Source organism: Pundamilia nyererei, unplaced genomic scaffold (assembly GCF_000239375.1).
Source record: "Pundamilia nyererei isolate P.nyererei 1_Seehausen unplaced genomic scaffold, PunNye1.0 scaffold00223, whole genome shotgun sequence".
Lineage (NCBI taxonomy): Eukaryota > Metazoa > Chordata > Actinopteri > Cichliformes > Cichlidae > Pundamilia > Pundamilia nyererei.
In genome coordinates this window covers 384807-407637 of record NW_005187624.1, presented here as the reverse complement: position 1 = coordinate 407637, position 22831 = coordinate 384807, and the positions used below count along the sequence as shown (strand labels likewise).

Below are 22831 nucleotides of genomic sequence, written 5' to 3'. Positions count from 1 at the left end.
TAACACAAATATGGACAAGAGGCAATGAGGGTTGTGTATAAAACAAGTTAAACTCACACTGAGATGTTTTCCAAAAATGTAAAAATACAGGACATGTATGTTTCATGGGCAAAATCACTGGGGTTTGGCTCATAAAGTACCGCACTGAGGATGGGGGCGATAAACCCCCCCCCCCCCAGAAGTCTGCCCACTTTGTTAGCAGTCTTGGTGGACGACACGGGGGGAGGGGGAAGTGTCTGATCTGGTGGTTGGCTCATGGTCCGTGGGCCGGTCAATGGCTCAGTAGTTTCAGCACCTCACCCCGGCTTTTTTTTTTTTTTTTTTGAAGCTCATTGAAAGCAGGGTCATCTCCAAGCATACCAAACTGAGGCCTGACATCTGTTTCACATACAGCAGGTGCTGCCAGCTATACAAAATGTCCAGAATGTTAAGTAGTCAGAACTGGATCCTCTCAGGTGCCGGGGTGAAATATTGTGGGGTTTTTTGTTTGTTTGGTTTTTTTAGTACTCCCCTGTCGCTCATTTTATCCTCAAATGGCACATCCAGTTGGCAAGGGACAGACAGAGCATGTGCAGTCCGGACAAAATCTCGAGCATCCATGGAGCGTTAGGAAGAGAGCAACTAAACGTTTCCCTCTCCCGTCATGCTTCACATTCAGATGCACCACCAAAGAGATGCAAAAAAACGCATCTTTCTCTGCATTTTAGGGATCCACACACTGTGCCTAACCTTGTCTGATTTTTCCAGTGGTCTGACAGTTTATTGGACTAGAGCAAGTGAGTCTGGGATAAAGTGGGCGGTGGTCATAGAGGCCGGGGTCGGTGCAGGCCGTCAATGTCCGGGGTGAGCTGGGGGCTGTGTGTGGCCTTGGTGGGGGTCCAGTCTCCCAGGGAGGCCTGGGCTGCCTTGCGGTGAGCCAGGCGGTGGGTGATGGAGAAGCCGGCATTTCCCTCCAGCTGAGAAAGCACCACCAGCACCTGCCTGCAGGGAGGGAGAGAGAGCCTTCGAGCTATTGTTGTTGACATTTAAATGCAGGTAGAGTGAATACAAACACAGTGGTCTTCAATCGTGCCTTGTGTATGAAACAAAAGTAAGAGACTGAAAACAACCACAGGGGGGAATTGGTTCAACTCTCCAGCATCATTTCTCCTTCGTCATTCAGGAGAAAAGTGCAGCGTCATTTAATTTAATCATGCATTAATGGAAGAAAATTTAAAAAGTGCAGCTACAGCTTCTGACGAAAAGTGGCAAAACAAACGGCTACAACAGTTATCCGATGGCTGCTGACGGACAAGAGCGCCACAGTCGTTTCATCCCACTCCCTCGTCAAAATAATTAAAATGAGTTTCAATTAACTGAATTGAAGTGATGTGAGAACTGCTCGGAGAAGCTAAACCCACATGTGGAGAAAACCAAGCTGATTAATCAGAACCAATGATTCATTCTATTTTCAAGACAAACTGGGATAATATGGTGACATATGGTGAGAAATAATAAAGGCTTGCTGCCCATGACTGTGTTACTCACACCTCTATGAATATGAATTGGATATGGTCTTCTTTTGAATGATTACATTGCCACTAAATGCTTTCACCTATGAATCGTATAAAGCAAGTGAGCGAAATATGAGACTGTGATAGTTTGCGATAGTAGCTTTTTAGGCAAGCAAAGTGACACTATGTTCTTTTTAGATGGAGAAAATGACAAGAGCAGCTTCATGCATGGTGACTTTTTACAGTTTGCCATTATATGGGCTGTAACTTTGTGACAGGTAAAGCCCTCAATTTTCCCTTATTGGAAGATTTCATGCTGTTAAACAGAAAACTAATAACATGTAAACGGCTTCTGCACGCTTGATTCTCCCAGCATCTATCTGCCTGGAGAAGTGCGAGAAACACAATAGAGACCAGCAGAAAACAAAAGCAGATATTAACTGTGCTGAGACCAGCCTGGGGTAGTTTATTAAGAAACACAGCGCACTAATCCTGTGAGATCACTGTGTTTATATAAGCATGTAAGTGTGGTGGATATTTGCTGCACCTAAATGTTCCCGGAGAATTTAATCTGTGCACTTGTTATCTTTTCTGACTTTGTGCGCAAGTGAGGAAAAGAGAGAGTGGTTTGTGTACCTGTGTAAAGGCGGGACGCTGTCGATGGTCTTGAGGCTGCCGCGTGTGGACACCACGTTGAAGCTGTCAGTGCAGTCACAGGAGACGTGGAGGTAGTACTTGGGGTGGCGGTTTTCCACCACCACGATGAGACCTGCCCAGCCGTGGGTCAGGTAGTAGCATGTCATGCCCTCACGGCCCTGAGAGCACACAAGGAAACAAGCTTGTTTTTTTTTTTCATTTTTCAAAGCAGAAGGGTTGTTTTCTAAATGCAAACCTCAGATTTCACCACTTGTGCAAAGCTAGCACCACTGATACTACGTCAGCAAAATACAGAACACGGTATCCTACATTTCTATTTAGTAAGAATACAGTATAGTATATATACAGTATCCTATAAAGCACTCACATAGTATAGTATACAGAATCCTATATTTCCAACTATAGGATATCCTATGTTTTCATTAAGTATAGTATGCATGTTTCCACATTGTATACATATAGTATTGTATATATACAGAATCCTAAATTTCCATATAGTATAGTATATATACAGTATTTATAATTCCATAGATTTATAGAGCATTGCGGCAACTATCTACAGAGAGGTGGCTACATTTCTGTAAGTATGGCTCATAAATGCTCTTAAAATGCTTTTGAAATAGGAAGAAATGTGCTTAATACAAAGTAGCTTCAATGGAGAAAAAATACTTCTGTGCAATCAGTTTAATATTATTAAAATGCAATAATAATAATAATAATGATGATTTAAAAAAAAACATTCTGCATTCAGCTGCCACTTTACCTCTCTAACAGTGGCTGCTGTTCTCTTTTAGGGCCACTTGTATTTGTAGTAAAGCAAACACAAGTGCAGCTAAACTACTTTAGCTGCTGTCATTTGCTGTCACGTCCAATTGCACAAGCAATGCCATCCAGTGTCTGAAAAATAGCTTTGGGCAATACTTGTACTCTATCTGCTCTTAACACAAAGCTCTCCTTTCTTCACAGCTCGGGACTGCTCAAATTATTTATTAATAATAACTGAAAATCTTCATTTAACTGTATTGCTAACACTACAGCTGATGCACTGGCTGCAATGTGCTCCTGAGTGCTCAGCTGTGAATTTCTGAAGAGCTGAATGATTTAACAAAGATGATCTCAAGTGTTTAAAAAGCTCTGCCATCCTCTAAAATATTCACCAAATGTGACAGGCGCTTTCAGGAAAGCATTGTTCTGAAGAGCCAGGAGGATTTGTTTCCTTGGGTATGAACGGCCGTGTGCGAGCTCGTGCAAGAGGTAACGCACAGAAACGTGCACGTGTGAAGGCAGAACAGGACTTGCAAGCGTGTAAGATGCCTCAGATTGATGAGTATGAACCATTCTGACTGTGAGGATTTAGACTGTTGTGCATTTGTTTTTGTTCTGCAGGCTCTGTGCTTTAGCTTGAGGAGGTCAGCATCATATACAAAGATTTGTATGTGGAATTCCTTTTAATAGACTGTCCAAATTGGAGATAGTGGTCCAATAGTGATTGGACAATAGACTATTAAATGTTTCTTAATGTTTCAGATGTACTTTTTCAACCCCATTATTTACTAATTTATGGAATTAATGCAACCAAAGACGTTGGGCCCATCTTAAGAAAGTGTGCACATACGTTAAAACAAAGGAAAAATACAAAAGAAAGCCCCAAAAAACTGTGACGCAGGGTTGTGGAACTAACTTCTATGGACAATAAACCAAAAAACAACTCTTATACAAGTTCTGAAAAAAGGAAACGAGTGGAGGGGTAAAAGAGAAGAGCTCACAACACAAAGTGAGCTATCTCGTCTGTCAAAGATGAGATGGAGGTGCTTCTAATATGATCTGGTCTTGTGCAGCATGGCTGCCAATAGACCGGGAACACAGTGAGTTATTGATGTTTAGACGCAACAGGATAAATGCTGTGAGGTAGGTTGGAGCATTCTGGACAGAATACTCCATCCTGTTAGTGTATTCTTGTGGGAGGATTGCCCAAATTCAGCCAAACTCTGTAGAGGACAGTTTAGCATCCTGCTGTACTACCCAACTGTCAAAACAGGCTCTTCAGGGTGACTAAGTGGAATATCATAGACGAGTTAAAGTGCTAATGAACAGCTAAAACCACACTAAAGTGAGAGAGACCCCACATAAAAAAAGCTGATAGTAGCTGTGACAAAGGCTATCCCCAATGCCTTTGTCACAGCTACTATCTACTAAATATGATGGTTTTGGTTGGTTAAACTATCTGATTACTTTGGTTATCCCAATGTGTTAAAAGCTTTATCTACTTGTGTATTTTCATTCCAGCACATTTAAATTAAATCAGACACGTTCAGGCAGTAGTCTTTCACTTCAAAATAAATTGCTGAAGCGCACAGCCCGGAGATAAAAAAGAAAAAGAAAAACTTTCCAAATACTTATCATCTGGACTGTAATATTATACTGAAAGGCAATAAAACTGCGTGCGTGTGAGAAGGAGATTGGGGGTACAAAGAGAGAGAAAACCCTACAACTATATACAGGATTCTCTGCAGTCCTGAGAAAAACTAAATACATCTTTGTCAAAACTGGCTATAATGATCACAAGCACAGTAGCAACTCTACGAGAGAATGACTGCAATGGCCCAGTCAAAGTCCAGACCTCCAAAAGATGGAAGCGCTGCGGTTTAGACCTAAACTCTTTACCTCATGTAATTCTACTAGGAAGGAATCTTAAAGATCTTTTCTGAACTGAGCTATTTGTGGTTAATAGTGATAAGAACAGTCAGGCTCCACAAATTCCTCCACAACAAGAAAGGTATAAAGTCATATAGAAAAACAATTTTTTTCCCCCCAAGTTGTAGCTGCTGAACCATGGAGTATATTTAATTTTTAACAGGACCCCACAGAGTTCTGTGAAAACCTTTTTCACTTGACTGTAGCAAGTAACACAAATATGGTTTGCATTATTGCAGCTTTACTACTTCTCTTTTTCTGGAATGGGTGTTTCTAACCTCGTGTCTTTCGCCTTTGTTTTCTGTGAGTAGAATAATCGCGTCGGCCAATGTGGTCGCGGTCGCTTCCACCTGCTCCACCATCACCTGACGAGAGCTGTAAATGGCCAGGATGTAGCCGGGGAAGTCCTGGCTGGGCCGCCGTACTGCTCCACTGGTGGGGCTAGAGACTGGGAAGGAGGGGAGAACAATTAATGAAGACAAAAATTAAAGTTTTTTTTTTTTTTTTTTTAAAGTTCCTTCGTCATTAAGCGAACATTCACAAGCAAGAACACTAAAGCCCTGCCTGTGACCAATGCATCTGTACACTTACTGGGTGTGGGTGGACCCCCTGTGCTGCTGACATTCATCTGCCAGTGATTGAAGGCGCAGCAGACAACAGCATACTCCCCTGGCTCCAGCATAACATCACAGCCAACAAATTTCTTCACTGCTCGCTTGCTGTGGGCCATTAGGCGGCCCAGAGTCAGCTTGTTGCCGCTACCAAAGGAGGCACGGAAGACCATGATGCACAGGTCCAGCAGGTGGCTGTCGGCTGTGTCGGAGCGCCTGGAGAGAAGAGGAAGAGGCTTAGGAGAAAAAAGGGCAAGGAGGAAAAATGTGTGGGTACTGAAAGATTTAGATTAGAGTCCTATTTACCTGCTTCCCTCTTGGAAAAGAGCAAACTCCAGTGCCGTCCTCTCCAGCACAGTGAGAGCTGTGACCGTGACTGGCCCATTGGCTTTGCTGGGGAAGCAGCCTTGTAGTCTCACCTCCTGCCAGTCAGAGTGGATCTTACAAATGTCCACTGAGTCAAAGTACCTGTGGGAAGGGGAAAAAATGTACATGTTTATAAAAAAAGAAGAAGAAGAAGAAGAAGAAGAAGAAGAAAGAAAAAAGACCTACATAAGAGCCTGTTCCTCTGAGATGCTAGCAGTGTGACCGGTTGATCTCCTCTTGTCATGAGCTACGATTATTTGTATGCATCACAGGCAACTCTTTAACGTTAGCATAGCCTCTGAGGGCATCCCTGTACAAACACAATTTACCTTGCTAGCATATCAGACCTCTTTCTTCAAAGACATCGGCCCCACGGGAGACTCTCTTCCTTACTTTCAGTCTGTTTTTCAGTGTTTCATCACTTCCTAACCTCGGTCTGACAACAGTCTTACATCTTACTTTTGTCTTCTTGTCAATCAGGAAGAAGCGAGAGGAGGAAAAAGAGGGAACGCTTAAGTTTTACGCTCAGCTTTGATCAGAAAAGACAAACACGTCTGCTGATGAATCCTCTTGTTTGTATTTAGTTCGCTTTTGTGTCTAGCCACCTTCCAGGAATGTTATCAATGATCAACATCGGCCCTGGTTGTTTACTTGATGGGCCAATTTAAGGGCCTTGCTTGTCCGAGAAGCTGACCGCTTTTTCTTTTTCACACTGAAAACAAGTCTAGGGAGATGCTGGCTGCAAGTTTGTCATGTAGTACAAAGCTGAGAGATTATTTGCCTGTCAGAGAAAACAATAAATAGCCCAAAGACATATGGGATTCTCATCTAGGCTGAACACATTTTTCAGGTTGGAGTTGTTCAGGAGGACAGCCACATTGTTATTCATGTCCCTCCTCCTTCATAATACAACAAGAGCAATAAATTCAGAGAGACAAATGCACTGTACAGACAATTTAGCCCTACATCAAGCTGCTCATGTTGTGAACTTCCTCCATTCTTCAGTTCTTTAAAAAACAAAACAAAACGAAACTTCCTATGCAAGTGGAGTCTTGTCCATTTATTCAATTACCCATGAAATATCATTTTGGTGAATGGTAGATTATATTTAAGCTTTATTACATTTGTAATTTGGATTCAGTTCAGTTTTCTTCAAATATTATGGCCATTTGAGTTGCTTGTAAAAGGGCCCCATTATAGCCATTTCCAGCTCCGCGTCATTATTCTTTGGCTCCACTAGAGTTGCTTTGCATGACTTTGCTCATGTGCCTCATTCTGCTCTCTGCCTGAAACAAGCAACTTCTCTCTCCTCAACTGTAACCCAACTTTCAACCGATTGGCCGCTCCTGGTAAACCAAGGGGCAGTCCCCACAGACCGTAGCAATAAAGCTAAAGCTTCCGTAGTGGATTACCTAATGATATGGCTTTCTCTGTGGTACCCACCTTTCAAGAAGAAGTTTGTGCTTCAGTTTTAATAAGTGAAATTCCAGTTTCTCTGTTAGTCTATTACTTAGCCCTAATTAGCTTATATGTGTCCTTGCATTGCAGCCATACAGATTACAAATGAAGCTCGCTAACAAGCTAGCTAGCTTTAGCTGATAACTTAGCACTACAGTCTTTAATCCAATTATGGGAACTTCTGACAGCGAAAAGAAAACACAGCAGCCACCAAAACGCTGATGTTGAAGTTTTTAAAAATGTGGTGATCATGGTCATGGGGGCTATGCTGTTTAAACAACAGATGGATGAGGTTGTTGTGTACACAGGCAGAGGTGTGTAACAGAGATGGCCTTATTGGGGACATTAGTTTCACTGACATCATACAGAGCTAGCCTGAGGTTTGAGCTCATCACTGTTTCCTACTGTGGCCAGTATGAGTATCCATCTATTGTAACAGTAGAGTACAGAACAGGGGTGTTTATAATAAATATATAGGGGGTTAAGGGTGGCTGTAACTCAGGTGGTAAAGCGGGTCGTCTACTAATCGGAAGGTGGTTTGATTATTTGCTCTTCAAGCCTCCGTGTTGTATCCTCGGACAAGTTAGAGAACCCATATCTGCTGCCAATGCATCAGTGTGTGAATGTTTGGTTATAAGTAAAAAATAAAAGGCCTGTGTAAATGGGTGAATGAGGCTTGAAGTAAGAAACTGATTTGAGTGATCAAAGTAAGTAAAAAAGCGCTATTTAAGAACACACTCGTTTTTTATATGACAAAGAAAATAGCATTTATAGAAATACTTGAATAAAAACTGTGACTATTTTTCCATGTGATAACTAGAAGCGCATGTCAGCATGCAGCAAAACACAGATAGAGAAAAACTAGTCACTATCAATGCTGTATATGACTGAGTGACAGGATTAGTCTAATATGACAAAACAAACTGAAAGCCATGACAAGCCTAAGCCGCTGCCTGCCAAATCCCCCCCTCCACAATTCTTAATAACAACATGTTGTGGAAACCAGTGTATGATGCGCTTGTCAGCAAGCAAAATGGAACGACAACAAAAACACTGTAACTCAGTTTGGTGTCAATACCAGATGGTCAGTAAAATCCACAGAGGCGTGAGATTGCCAAACAGGCCGTCACGTTTAACACATTACGTGTGTCCATCACGGTACGATAAAGGACTCTTTAACTCATTCAACCAATTCTAAGCAGCTAGTGGTGGGTAAATCGAACAGAAAAGTCTTCTAATGAGAGTATGTTTGGAATAAACACAAGAAATCTGTGAGCATAGCCTAGCGGTCACAGCCACTGGTCTATTGTGCCAGCAGGTACAGTCACTGACTGTGAAAGCAAACATGACCAAAATGATTTCAGCATGACCACCCAAAAAAAAAAGAAAAGGAAAAAAAAAGATCACACTTATGCTGCGCTAATGATAATTACTTTATAAAGTCAGTGTACTCCATCCAGAAGACCCCTTCACTACTGCCGTGCGCCATCAGCTCATGGCGGAGGTGCTGAGGCCAGTCTGCCCACTCGTCTGACCAGCTGCCATTCCACGAGAAGCGACCCCAAGGGTTACGCAGCCGCAGCAACCTGGAGGCAGGAAGATAACGGAAACACCGAGAGAGACAGATTCAGCAAGCAGTAAATGTGACAACGGCTTTCAGTCAAAGCAGCAACCCCCATCTCTGCACAGTCATATTATTCCTTTTATGGATGACTGGCTGCTTTTTAACAACCCTTTTTATTTTACCGCCTCCTCCATACTGTAGAAAACACAAGGGGCATAACAGAATAACATATTGGAGAATCTGTATTTTCCAGGAAAAAAAAGTAACAAAGTGCATGTGGTTCATTGTTTCTGGAGTGCTTTTTATCTCCTCGGGGCTCCTAGCAGGAGGATTGTAACTCGTTTTGGATCTAGCCCTGTGGCCAAGTCTAGCCCAAGCCTACTCTGATTGCTTTATGGCAGTAAATGAAAGTGGCTGCGTGTGGGTTTTAAGCAAATTACTTCTGGGATTTCTGGCTACTGTCAAATTTTTTCCTCACAGGTAAGAAGGAAAAAGCCTTCATTAGGCTTTTCTCATTTTTCTAATTTGTGCCTCCTCAGTCCTCCGTCCTTCTAGACTGTGACCCGGAAATCAATTTCAGTACGCCATGATGAAGGATGACTTAATTCCTAAAATGCATCTGGAGAACAGAGGAGAGGAGAGGCTTTCCAAGCAGAGTTATAATAGAGGATGAACAGGTGTTCCTTTGACAAGAGGACTAAGCTCGCTTTTTTAATCCATACGATGTTCCAGTTATTTATGATAGTCAAAGATTCTGCCCCAGACTTTTCTGTGTGTGTGATTATTACAAAGAAGACATATATGTTCTTATAGTGCAAGGAATTGTGTGGATTCCCAGTGCTGCTCCAAACAGAGCAATCATACAGATCTGTTGTGCACCCGTTCTCTACTGGCAAGCCACCGGGTTCTGTGATGCTCAACATATGGCTCGTGGGCTTGTTCATGTTCTAGCCACCGAATAATAACACTGACTGATGATGGCCCAGATACATTTATTAATGGTGTATGAAGGATTTCTAAGAAGATACATTTGCAATAAGGAGGCGTGTTCAGAACAACAGAGGACACCTGTACCTGTAACCCTGGACATCTCGTACGTCCAAAATGGAATATGCATGTCGAGGTCTCAGACCCAACGACTCGTAAACAGCATCGTCCACCTTCATGTTGCCTCCTCCGCAAGACGCTCCCATAAGAAACCTAAAAGACAAGAAATGACATTAGGACACTAATGCAATTACTACTCAGTAACCAGGGAGAAAAAAACCCAAAAAAAACAAAAACACGTAAATTTAAAACTTTAACCTCGAGGTTGGGCAGACACAGTTACAGAAAACAAAAACAATAGTAGTTTTTAGTATATGTCACTAATTAATCCCACTGATGTGCCTCTGTTTGAGACCAAACATCATCAGTGATGAACTTTGTCTCTGTTTACCATAGTACGTGAGTGAAGTCTTCATTAGTACACTGCTTTTGATAAAATAAATAATCATTCTGGCAGATGGACCTGCAGTTTGGACGCAGATGAAATGGCCCCTTTGGAGTTGCACTATTTGTCTCATGTTGCTTTGAAAGCTCGTGTATCAAAGTGATGACTGGCACAACTTTTTATTATGGACACATGCTCTAAATTGGCATTCACCACCTTTGTAGTGCCCCTCTGTTTGTAGTTTTGATCAGAGAATATTGGTTCAAAGTGTTTTCAAACAAGGTTTATTATTTTATATGCTCCTTTTAAACTGAACCACCTTTACTCCCTCTCTTACCCAGCCTCTTTGGAGCTAAGCATCTTGGCCCAGATGAGGTCTGTATCAATGGGTTCCTCTCGCGGGTTCGTGGAGCTGACCTGAAGCATGAGGGAGTCACACGGAGCCCCTGTCAGCGTGGCCAGACCCTCAATAGCACGCCCTGCCTGCAGGGCAAAGTAGGAACCGTGGAGTTTGGCCAGGGCCTTCTCAATCAGCGCCACCCATAACTGCTTCCTCTGAGCCTGGAATGATTGTAAAAAGTAAGAGAGGAAACATCAGCCTGAGTATGACTCACTGAGAAAGGGAGCAGGATGTTGTCTCTGGGTTAGTTTCCTCTATCTAAAGGTCAATGAAAATGATAACCTGATAACAGAGGTAGGATCTCTTATTTGCTCTTTTTTTATCTGTTAATGTGCATGTGCAATGTTTTTCCAGCATTTCTTGCTTGCTCAGAGGTCACTGCCTCACCGAGCGCGACTTCTACCCTCTTGTTTTGCTCCTTTGTCTTCTTTGAAAAGATGACGTTTGTTGGAGTCATGATAAGGTGTAGATAAGGTGTCACGCTGTCGCAGTGTGTCTCTCCCGTACGCATGAATGCCTGCTTTTATTTGCCTGTGCTTTATTCGTTGCATAATTCAGTGCCTCATTTGACCCGTAATTGTTGGCTGTTCATTAATTAGATTCTTCTCTTCACTGGGGTCCTTTGAGATGTGCTTGTGATAAGAAATACATAATCAACTAACTTGAACTAATTAATTGCTTATTTTTTCAGGGTTCACCAAGTCAAATGTAATTCTTTTTAAGAGTTGCCCACGAAACGCACTCGTTTTCAGGGTCAAACTAAGGGATGAGAAGGTCTTTACCAAAGTCTTGGATCTGTCAGTTCTCACCAGCAGTAATTTACCCTCATGTTTCAGAGATCTGGAGCAATTAATATGGGACATATCATGTTTTTCTTTATTTTTTGCGTATTAAGAATTCCCAACTTAATACACAGATCTGCAATATTTATTTCCCCAAAATTTCAGACAGTTGTTTGAGTATTTATCCATTTTGTATATGTCTATCTAAAATTCCCTCTTGTCTGTTTACAGTATCAGCATAAACACCTTTCTGCATTGCACTTACCTGGGAAAACAGAAGGTAGCCGTAATCGTCGCAGGGCAACATGTCGTCCACCAGCACCGTCGTCCAGGTCCCGTCTTTACATAGCCGAACCTGGTAAGCCCCCTCTGGACAAATGGTCCTGGTGATCATCACCCTCTCCACGAGCTCTGGACGCTCTGCCAGCACAGCGAGTGCACTCAGGAACCTAGATATGGGCAGAAATCTGTGCCATCAGAAACTGAATTTGAATAAGTTAAATTTGAATTTGAATTGCTCAGATTGAATCTGAATTGTAACTTGAATAAATGCTTTTGAAAACTGAATTTGAATTAGTCTAATTTGAAATTGAATTTATGGTTTGAAAATGATCATCACTAAATTGAAATTGAATTTTATATTTTGAAAATGAATTGATTTGCTTTGAAACTGCATTTTATCCTTTAAAAATTCAGCTCTCGAATACTTTCAGTTTCACTTCTCACCATTCAATTTCAGTTCCAAAATTCAGTTTTTTGGAACTTACATCCGGTTCCGGTTCAAGCGCAGATTAATAGAACTACGTTTTACTAGCGGACCGAAAGTGTTACTGACGGGAATCTACAGCGTCTTGAGCTGAGATAAGACTTCAGAAGTCATTCGTCATGTCGAATGACCAGCGGATAAACTCTCAGGTTGGTAATAAATGTATTACATGTATAAGAACAAGCGTCATGTTAACAAATGATAGCCGTAAGGTAACTTTTATGCTTATTGTAGCTGCTAGCTAAAAACGCTAATTTAGCGTAGTTTGCCCTGAATTCAGCTTTGACGACAAATATGATCGACTGTTTCTAGTAGAATTCCAAAGTTGTCATCTTGGACCCTCTCAGAGTACCCCCTCTGTATTCTTGCAGAGTGATGATCATTTTCAAACCATAAATTCAATTTCAAATTAGACTAATTCAAATTCAGTTTTCAAAAGCATTTATTCAAGTTACAATTCAGATTCAATCTGAGCAATTCAAATTCAAATTTAACTTATTCAAATTCAGTTTCTGATGGCACAGATTTCTGTCCATAGATTCAATCTGAGCAATTCAAATTCAAATTTAACTTATTCAAATTCAGTTTCTGATGGCACAGATTTCTGCCCATACCTAGAGACCCGATAAAAATCAATGAACTGGAGAATGAAACGTCACATCAGGACGGACATACGCGACTAAAACAAGGCACGAAGAAAATGTGAATTAGGCAGAGAAACCACATAAATGATCAGCTGAGTGTGATGGACAAGTGAATGGCTGAATGAGCGCCGTCTTCCGTCAAAGAGACAGACATGGTTTAGGAACGTCAACTGATGTGATTAGATAGGAATGGAAAAAAACTGAGAAGCTGCTATTAAAGTCTAAATGTGGAATTAAAGCATTCTCCTGAACAGAGTGCCTCAAACACTTATGAAAGACTTTTTTTTTTTAATACATATATACATAATTAGCCCTCATTGAAAATCAATCACATTTGATGAGTCAAGCTTCTGTGCCTTCTGGTTACCTCCCCATTACTCTTAATACACCCCACAGCAAAGACAAACAGGCTTGCTTCCTCTAATTAACTTGCAAGAGAAATTAGCTAATCAAAAATCCAGATAGATGTGGAAAATGGTAATTCTTTACACTGGGGAATCACAGCTGGGGACATGAGGACTCGACTTGAAAGGGAAGAGAGTTTAAAGTGTACATTAGTTCATCGGAAAATGTAGAGAGATCTTTAAACACTTAATGAAATGGCTCTGCAAAGAAAGGTCTTTTTGGAGGGGACAATGAGCTAAAGGTATTTGCCTCTGCACGCCGCAGACTCACTGCTGTACATGCACTAGTTTGATTCTTCTATCAACAAAAAAAGCAAAAAAGTAAAAAAAAAAATTGTCAAATTGAGCAGCTACTTTTGCCTCTGGCAGTACTGCAGCAATATCTGAAAAGATAAAAGGAATGCTGCTTTCAGTCTGCACATTATTTTATAGAGTGAAGCTCTTGTGTGGCGGCATTACTAAAGCTATATTCCATCTGTTTAAGTGTCAGCTGAGCACGGCCGATCAACCCATTCAGTCACTGATGAAATACAAATTGGCCAAAAAACAAAAGGAATCCAATGAAAATCCAATTAGCCGCGTCATAATGTGAACTCTGATGTTGGCCTGTACTGCAGCCATACTCAAGGACAGAGGCGACTGGCACGACTTTCTTCTGCCGTCACTGGTTGGCTGGGCTGGCAGAAGCTGGGCTGTTTGTTGGTTTATTAGGACAAGTGTGAGCATGTGTGAGAGAGTGAGAGAGTGGGGGAGACGAAGCCAATGACAAAGAATTTGGGTTACATCCTGTTTCGAGTGAGAGGATTCTGCTCAGGGGAGGGTTATTTTTGATAAGCTGTGTGCGCTGGTGATGAAGCGAAAAGTTGTACTGGGGACAACTTCCTGACTGACTGTGCTTTGTTGTTATTTTGTGTGTGTGTGTGTGTGTGTGTGTGTGTGTGTGTGTGTGTGTGTGTGTGTGTGTGTGTGTGTGTGTGTGTGTAAGTTTATGCTTACAGGAAGATGATGGATGACAACAGCATACACACACATAAACCCCAAAGGGCACCCAGAACAAGGGCAGGGAGATAAAGCATGTGTCCAGGACCACATTACTGTGAATAATCTCCCTGTCACATGTATCTGTACATCTGTCTGCTGTGCTCAACCTTTCATTTCATGCTTACCTTCTTTCCTTTGATTTTTTTGCTTTGTTTTTTAAGTTTCTCTCTTTAATCCTCTTCAATTACTGTTTCACTGCCACGCCATCTCTAGCTCACAGCGGCAGTGTCCATTGAAAGCAGACTCTGACAGATGCACACAGAGAAGTGTTGGCTGTTGTCTGCTTTGCATTCCTCTGACCTTTCTCAGAAACTGAACAGAGACTTAACGGAATGAAAAATTTCCTGTTGCTTTGAGGATCTGCTGCTATTCTATTTTGTCTCCAATCAAACCATGAATCAACAACGCGTTTTTTGTTTTGGTTTTTTATAAGGTTATCTTAAACGATCAGTGTCCTGTGTGTTCTTATGTTCAGGTGTATCAGCTTACCAGCAGTTTCCAAGAAGTCCTTGCAGGATGTCTGAGGGCCTTGGTGTGCGGAACACGGACCACTTGACTCCTCGGTCTTTGAAATTGCTGCAGTTGATCTCGTGGGGACGCAGCCACTTTTTGATTCGCTGCTGGACGCTGTCGCCCTCTGGGAAGCCGACAGATCGAGGTCCGGGGGGAAAACTGTCATCCACAAAGTTCACTGAATTCTGAGAAAGAGGAGGAAAAGACAGAGCGAAAGAAGGCAGAGAGACAAAGGAGTGAAACTACTGAACATGAAAACTACTGAATATGAAAACACCTCATCTGTAAACTCCAAAATCCATTTTAAAATATGATCACTCTTAAAAGGATCTTGTGTGAGGACCTGAAGCATTTCAAACTGCTAATGCAAGTTTTTAAAGAACCAACTATCCTGCAATTTCATATGATTTGCAGGACAGTACAGACCATCACACAAGCCCTGGATTATGCTTTGAGTGAGGGTAAATTACTGCCTTCTACATTTACTTGTTATTCTTTCCACTTTCCACGTGAGATTATTATGTGCACAGTAAAAGCCCAACTGTGGCATCTTGTACTCTCCTAACCAGGATGTGGCACAAAAATGCAAATCACTTTCAAACATTTGGAGCTTCTTGCTTTCTGGCACATTCCCTGCAGAGTACACCGCATTTTAAATTACATGATGGGTTCTAACACTGCCCCGCTACTGTACACAGGAGTAGAACTACACGGATACTTTAACAGATCCAGACACCGAACCTGACACACTATCTGCCCATCTAAAACTCTCCTGTACAAACCTGAGATGGCAAACAGCCACACACGCCAAACCCCTATCCAGTTTCCCATCTGCCGTGTCAGAAGTGGACTCGGCCAGTTGCATAGCAAGGCAGGCGGAGGGGTGATGTAAAGCGGGCACCCCACTGGCAGTTAGAGTGAAGCGAATCAATTGGTAACCATCCCCCACAATCCAATTCTGTAGCCTGGATGCAGCATTTGCTACTAGACAGAGTCATTTGAAGGCTTCCTTAGCACCCTGGCCATCCAAGGTCGTCACGTAGCTTATCGATTCTGTAGTTCACAGGTTTATTTGTGACCCATGTGCAGGCTGTTATCGCAAGGCTTTTTTCGGTTGATATCAATTTAACACAGAGGTGAAGATCAAAGCTTTGTCCCTGCATACACACAGATCCTGAAATTCCAACTAATGCAATTCAAAGAATACAGTCTGTATGTTAACAGACATGAGAAAGACAACTATGATCAGCGACCAAGGGTTAAAGAGTCTGACTTGTTACATACAAACTGCTCTAACCCCAGTTGAGCTGATTTTCCTCTGAGCTTGATGTAAAACAGGAAACATTTTCTTTTTTACTTCATGTGAAATGTATGGAAACCCTCACATTTACAGTTCTATAGTCTCTATTTTAAGAATGAAAACAATATTATATGAATTATTTTAATGTTGGTCCGAAGAGCTTGAAAAAAGTAGCTCGTATCCTCTTGGAATAGAGGTGAAATGTCTTTTAAAACTTTAATCTATTTGTCTTCTTTCCCCCCCCAATCTCTTAAGACTACAATAAACTGGATGACAGGGAACCTACACAGACACACTTTAATGCTGCTACTGATGTGCGCATTTGCGCTACCAAAACCTACCAGGTTATGCTGCGTATCTGTTATCCATTCTTTCTGAACGCAGTGCGTGTGGTTTATCCGGTTGCACTCACATCCTGTATTGTGAGTACCTTTAAGGGTTTTGCCCTAACCCATTTGAAAGACATTATCATCAGCAGAATGATCTGCTGCAGTCTGCCTCAAAGGTTAAAGCCACTTGCCTATTCATATCTGGAGTGTACATGATGCTCTGTGATGTTAATTAGGCGCTTCTGAAACGGCACAGTGATATGACACTCTGGACTGCAGTCTGGACTCAATTTATCATCTGTACGATCCTCTAACAAAAAAATTAAAATCAATGTTTGATCCTTACATTCTTGGTTCAAAACAACCATTTTTCTCTTCTGTGTGGAGCTCTACCTGTGCCTCTATAGGATCCTTCCACAGTCTAAAGACATGCTTGTTAAGTTAATTGGCTGTGGGCATGTATGTAAAGTCTGAATGGTTGTCTGATTCTATGCGTTAACCTGGCAACTTCTCCAGCACCCTATGACAGCTGGGACAGACTGGGATCCCTACAGTGAGAGGAGCAGCAGACCCATTGTGCTGTTCTTGTAAGCATTTGGTTTCATTTAAAGGCTCCTTAGATGTGTAACACAAGACTTTCCACCTTTATCATAAAAAAATAAATAAAATAAAAAATATATATTTGGAAAGAATGGAGGCTCAACACCTTAGAAAGGCAATTTAGATCGTATTTCCCTTTTTAACTTGCGTCACATCTCTATTAAGATGCAGTGTGTATTTAATGTGAGATTAACCTTGAATTAGCATTAATTCCTCATATCGAATATTCTACAATCCAAGCATCAAAGTTTAAACAATCTGACTTCAGCAGAGTGTAAAATTAGGAATTATAACCACGTATAAAGCAATTTCCTAAATCAGGATTCTGGTGTTGTGGACTCTACAGGATAATTCTCGCTGGCTGTCTTGCCACCTCCGTTTCCATCGCCGTGCACATGTAAGCATGCAAACACTGCAATCAGCCAACTCAGTGCTGAGCTAGGAAAACCAGCTGCTTTCCCATCATTTCCAGACTCAGAACTGGCAGCCATACAAGGCTGTGTCAGTCTCATTCTGATACCCAAGCTACAAGATTAGCATCTTGAAAGCATATTTTATGAAAAAGAAGAAGAAAAAAAAAAAGCCTTCCATGCACAATACTGTAACAAGCAGCGCAAGCCTGGCAAGAAGGTCCTTGATAATATGGCACAAAATTAAGCAACTAAGTAGTATGAAGAGTAGTAAAGAGAAGAACAATCCGCTGCAATGTGGCCTGGTTTTATTGCATAGCACGGAAAGGGAACAGCAAAAAGCAGTTCAATCCATGCTGTGTGTCACAGTTCACAAGTTAAGTTGATGGCTGTTAGCAGCATTTATTTGTTTGGCACAGTGAGTAAGCAGACTGCTCTCAGGCATTAGCATCATGCACACGCACACATGCCTCTCACCCTCAAAACCAATCAGGAAGAGTTAAAAAAGCAAAAGAGGCAAGAGAAAGCAACCACACTCAGGTGAGCGGAGAATATTTTTTATAAAAAACAAAAACAAACTCCAGTTCCAGTTTGGTCCAGTTACAAAACAGCAGAGAAAAAACAGGTGCTCTGAAGCGGTCCCTCCATTCTTGCTGTCAAACTGTACTGCACATCCTGTTACAGCCTAACCCAAAAGCTTTAATCATTATTAAATTTTCACCACTGGCATTTTGGTGCTTGGCAAGTGCTCGTGCCTTGGCAGAGATGGATGAGAGAGACTAGCACCTCTTGTTTACCAATTTACCCCACCTTAATCTCTTTGGCCCGTGAACCCGAGATGCAGCAGTTGATGCCGTCAGTGATTACGTTCACTATAGGGAAGTATATCATTTGTGCTCCCCTCCACTCCAACTCCGTTGCTAAAAATAGGCCAGCCCTACATTCACCTTAGCAAATACACATGCGCACACACACATCCAGGCTCACACTGACTACTACAGTGGAGAATAGAGTGCAGTCGTGTGGAGAGGGTGGAATGGGGGTGGAGGGGTGTAGTGGGTGGCAAGGGGAAAGTGTATTTTGAGGTATTAGCAGAACAGGATGAGCATGTGGGGATAGATGTGATGGAAGGAGATGGGATAAAAGGAAGATGAAGTACTTTGAAGAGCTCGAGAAAGGGCAGACGTAAAATATTTGAGGAGAAAAAGACAGACGATAAAAGAAAGCGTAGCTTAAATGATGAAATTAGAAGAGGAGAAGGTGGGGATGAGGGATCTCCGATATCCTTCCTTCCTACCGAGCCAACTTCCCTCCCACGCTTGCAGCAGTGAGCCCTGTGACTTTCAAAGAAGACATTAATAATGCATTCGAAGGCTCACTTTATGCTATTGTAAACATGGCAGGATAGGTGTCATGCTGGTGTAGTAAATGGGCACACATCTGACACCCAAATAAATTCACAGAATAAAAGCCGGCTGGAAACTTAGCTGAATCTAAACGGTCTAACATTCTGCAATGCCCTCATTTTCCTGAGGTGTAATTAGACCAATCAGGTCGGTCTCCCGAGCAGGTGCTGGCAGTCTTAAATGGTTTCAAATGAACCTTTCTGATAGGCCTGAGTAGCTTATCCATGATAACATAATACAGGCTTATCAAAGGTTGGGCACTGCAGAGATAAAGTGAGCCTGAACCAGTTTGATATAAAGAACCGATGTCAGGGTTGCTTACATCATGGCACAGATAAGTGGTATGAGGCCCTGGGCTACGGTGAAGACTCAGGCTCGGGATGAGAAAAACTAAACAACATCAATCATCTCATGTCATGCCAAAAAGTGATTTCTAGCATTTGCCAAAAAATGACTGCCTGTAATTAAACTGTTGTAAATTGACTTGTTGATCTTTAATCTGTCAATCATATTTCATAAATGAATGACATCAAGTCATTTTAATCCAGAACGAATATTCCTGTCACAAACTAGAGGTTTTTCGGCACAACATCTACAACGGAGAAGCTAGCTGAACTCTCCTGTTAAGCTAGTTATGTTGAGGGTTGAGATATTCTCTTTAAAAACATAATTACTATAAGTATGTTCTTTTTCAATTCAGTAAAAACATCATAATTAACTTTTTGCAGTGTGATATTTGTTTTGAGTGTGCTATGGAAGGACTTCTTGCTGTCTGTCCCGACCTTGGTAAAATTAAAGTACTTAGTTTTGTTTTAAAAGGAAATTACATTCATAATGATATTTCTTATCTCTTACTGAGAGGTCTGCTCCGACACAGTGAAAGGAAATATATTTCATTAAGCAGTGTAAAATCTCTCCAAAATACAAACTAAGCTACAGCTGGACAGAAAAAAAAAAAAGATGGACATCACCCATTGGTTCAAGTTCCAGCAATGAAGAGTTATCATTTTGTACAATGGCATTTTTGGATTTTGGGAACTAGAATGCTGTTAGTGTGATTAAAATAATATTTGCCTAATAATTGCATAGAAAAATACTCTTAAAGAGACCAACACCACAAACATGGTTTGCAAGTCCAGTTCAGGGGCTCGTATTAGCTGAGGAGATGCCTAGCTTAAAGCTGAAACAGCATCCACCTGTCAGTCAAAGGAGACGCATCAGTTACAGTGAGTCCTAATAAACTGGTGAAACAATTGGGGGGGGTGGGGGAGCACAGCAATACAACTGTTGTGACCAAAACATGTTTTGATACCAAAAAGATTGACTTCTGCTGTTGGGCAATTTAATAAGAGAATTTACTAGAATGGACTCATTTTGGAGCAATCCTCAAGTGGCCATTACAGAAACTGTTTTTGGCACTTCCACCTTGGCTTCATTTTCAGCCTTGGAGATTGCTGCTTGAACATAACAATCAGAGCAATCAAAAGACACAATCAAACCAAAATAATGCAATCCTCCTGACACAAGAGTCACAGTCGTCAAACAGAATTTCAAAATTCTGTGAAGTGACTTCACTGCAGCTGAGGGCCAGAGGTAATCTGGTTATAAACATTAGACTCTCCATATCCGTAGTTCATTTAGTTGGTAAAGATTCACTGTGTGGTCGTTAAAAACCCAGCTAAGGAAGCAAGCAGAAACATGGCAATAACAAAACCTATTGACATTTCTCTGAAATTAGAGATATTAAAGTAGTGGGAACAATGACAGCACAAAAAGAGGAAATACAATGAGAGAACTGTGCTCTGAAAGGCAATGTGTTCCCTCTGATGCATTACACATTGAAATTAAGCAGTCTTTGATGTCTCAAAGTCAGGACATTCACATGCATGCAAAGTAAGAAAAAAAAAAAAAAAAAAAGGTGACTCATGACATGACTAACTCAAAGGAACTAGAACGAATAGTGTACAACCACACTCCAGAAGCAGCCTCAAATTCTCAATAATTACTAACAGCAACATTTTTCTCTTACCTCCCGGCAGAAGCTGACTATGTTCTCCCAAAGCTCCTTTGCCTCGCCCTCATCATTCCGTCGTCGCGCCTCTACATGCATGCTCTCCCTTCTCTTCAGAGGTTTAACCACCTTGCGAAGGGTGAGGTACTGCTGGGGTGTGTGGCATGCTGCACAGTTCTTGGCTTTGATATCATTGAGCAGCGTGCATGCTGGACAGCTCCACTGTCCTACCTTCTCCTGGAGGCTAGATGAGGTGGAGGACGAAGAAGAACCAGAGGAGGCAACGGCAGAAGAGGATGAAGGAAAGCCCCGGGCCTGTTTACGTATTTTATGACCTGAGGATGATGAAGAAGAGGAAGGTGTGCAGGAGCAAGATGCAGTACCAGGCCCCACTGGGAGGCCACAATGTGTACAGCAGCGGGGTAGAGGCACCTGCTGCTCCTGGAAGCCATGCAGCTTTGAAGAACCACAAGCTGAGCACTTGGGAGCACCTGTAGGGTTGCGCAGGGTGCACTTAGAGCAGGCCCATGTGCTAAAGTCCGGGCTCGAGGGGCTTGCTGGGGTAAATCGTACCGTTTCACAGCCTACTAGGTCGATGAGGTCAGCACCACCCCTTGACGATCTGCAGGTCTCGCACTTCGTTGAGCTGCCTTGGTTGGCCACGGAGCAGCTAGGGCACTTCCAGGTAGAGGCTGATGTGGAAGCAACAGGTAGGTGGGGCGTCAGTGGGTGGTGCTGAGACTCTTCTTCCTCCAAGATACTGAGGCGCTTGCTGGGGTAAGAAGGTTCCTGGGGCTGGGCGTGCTTGGGCTTAGCTGGCCTCTGTGGGCCAGGTTGGGGTGGCACACTGGCAGCTGAAGGGGAAGTGGGGCTGGGAGTGTTGGTTCCTGGGTTCGGTGGGCGTCCCGGAGGCGGTACCTCTCGCCTGCTGCGAGGCACAGGATTGTTCTGGAGGGAGGAGAATGAAGTAAAGGTGGAGGCGAGGGCCTGTGAAGACGCATGGGGAGCTTCTTGAGGATCACAGGGCGGGGCTGGGGGGGAGTCATCTGTTAGGTCAATCAGTAGCGGGGCCGAAGCGGCTGTGTGAACAGGAAAGCCCAATACTGGCGTGCGCACCTCAGGCACTACCAGCGCTTCTGGGGGGATTTTAGGCAGAGACAGTTTTCTAGGCCCACCACAGGCTGAGCATGAAAGCGCCACAGGGGTGTTGTGAAGTGTGCACCGAGGACAAGCCCAGCCCGCCTGCTGACCCTCCTGACCACCCACCTCTCCATTGCTCTCAGACCGCCGAAACACTTCCTCCTTAGCTGGATGCTGTCCATGGGGCTCAAGTAGCACTGTGGGGGTGATCGTGGGTGTTGGGGGCTCAGTGGGAGCAGAAGGGAGACCATTGGCAGTGGCAGCTATGGTGGTCGTAGGAGGTGTGTGAGTGGCGGGTGATGGACCAAAGCCACAGACCGAGCAGGCTCCAGATCCCTGCGGGTTATTGAGGGTACAGCGGGGACAGGTCCAGCGGTGTTCCTCAGTGCTGCTGAGGCGCAGGATCTGGTTGAGGTCGGGTTTCTGGCGTGGCGCCTCACAGATAGAACAGCGAGGTGCTGCACCGGCATTTAAGAAAGTACAGCGCCCACATGACCACTCACTGCCTTGCACCGCTGCTGCCATGGAGCCTGGAGAGTGAGAGTGGCTGGAGAAAAAAAAAGGAGAAAAAACAATGAGTCAGAACAGAATGAACCAAACAAATCAGTCAGTAATACATTTTGCCATATAAGTGCTTGGCAAAAATAAATGCATATTAACTATATTGCTGCATAAACGTGCAAGCTATTTCAGTCAAGCGAAGCTTAAAGTGTCAGCAGAGCAAGGGAGAAGAGAAGGAAATGTGACAAGATTTTTCTTATGGAAAAAGCCAGAGAATTCAGGGTGATCACGTAAAGGAAGAAAAGAGCA

At 42.7% G+C, this 22831-nt stretch overlaps 1 protein-coding gene across 5 annotated transcripts in view; it reads right to left on the bottom strand.

Moving 5' to 3' along the window:
• Positions 1 to 737: 737 nt before the first annotated feature.
• capn15 (calpain 15) overlaps positions 738 to 22831 on the bottom strand; it is a 41693-nt gene continuing 19599 nt past the window's right edge. For all 5 annotated transcript variants that reach the window (XM_005748468.1, XM_005748470.1, XM_005748469.1 and 2 more), the window contains exons 2-12: positions 20900 to 22568; positions 14802 to 15010; positions 11723 to 11906; positions 10613 to 10836; positions 9918 to 10043; positions 8713 to 8865; positions 5762 to 5923; positions 5436 to 5671; positions 5123 to 5292; positions 2130 to 2308; positions 738 to 981 (exon numbers count right to left, since the gene is read on the bottom strand). In XM_005748468.1, coding sequence (XP_005748525.1) covers positions 804 to 981; positions 2130 to 2308; positions 5123 to 5292; positions 5436 to 5671; positions 5762 to 5923; positions 8713 to 8865; positions 9918 to 10043; positions 10613 to 10836; positions 11723 to 11906; positions 14802 to 15010; positions 20900 to 22546 — 3468 coding nt within the window. In that variant the 5' untranslated portion in view covers positions 22547 to 22568 and the 3' untranslated portion in view covers positions 738 to 803. The remainder of the gene's footprint in view (positions 982 to 2129; positions 2309 to 5122; positions 5293 to 5435; positions 5672 to 5761; positions 5924 to 8712; positions 8866 to 9917; positions 10044 to 10612; positions 10837 to 11722; positions 11907 to 14801; positions 15011 to 20899; positions 22569 to 22831) is intronic.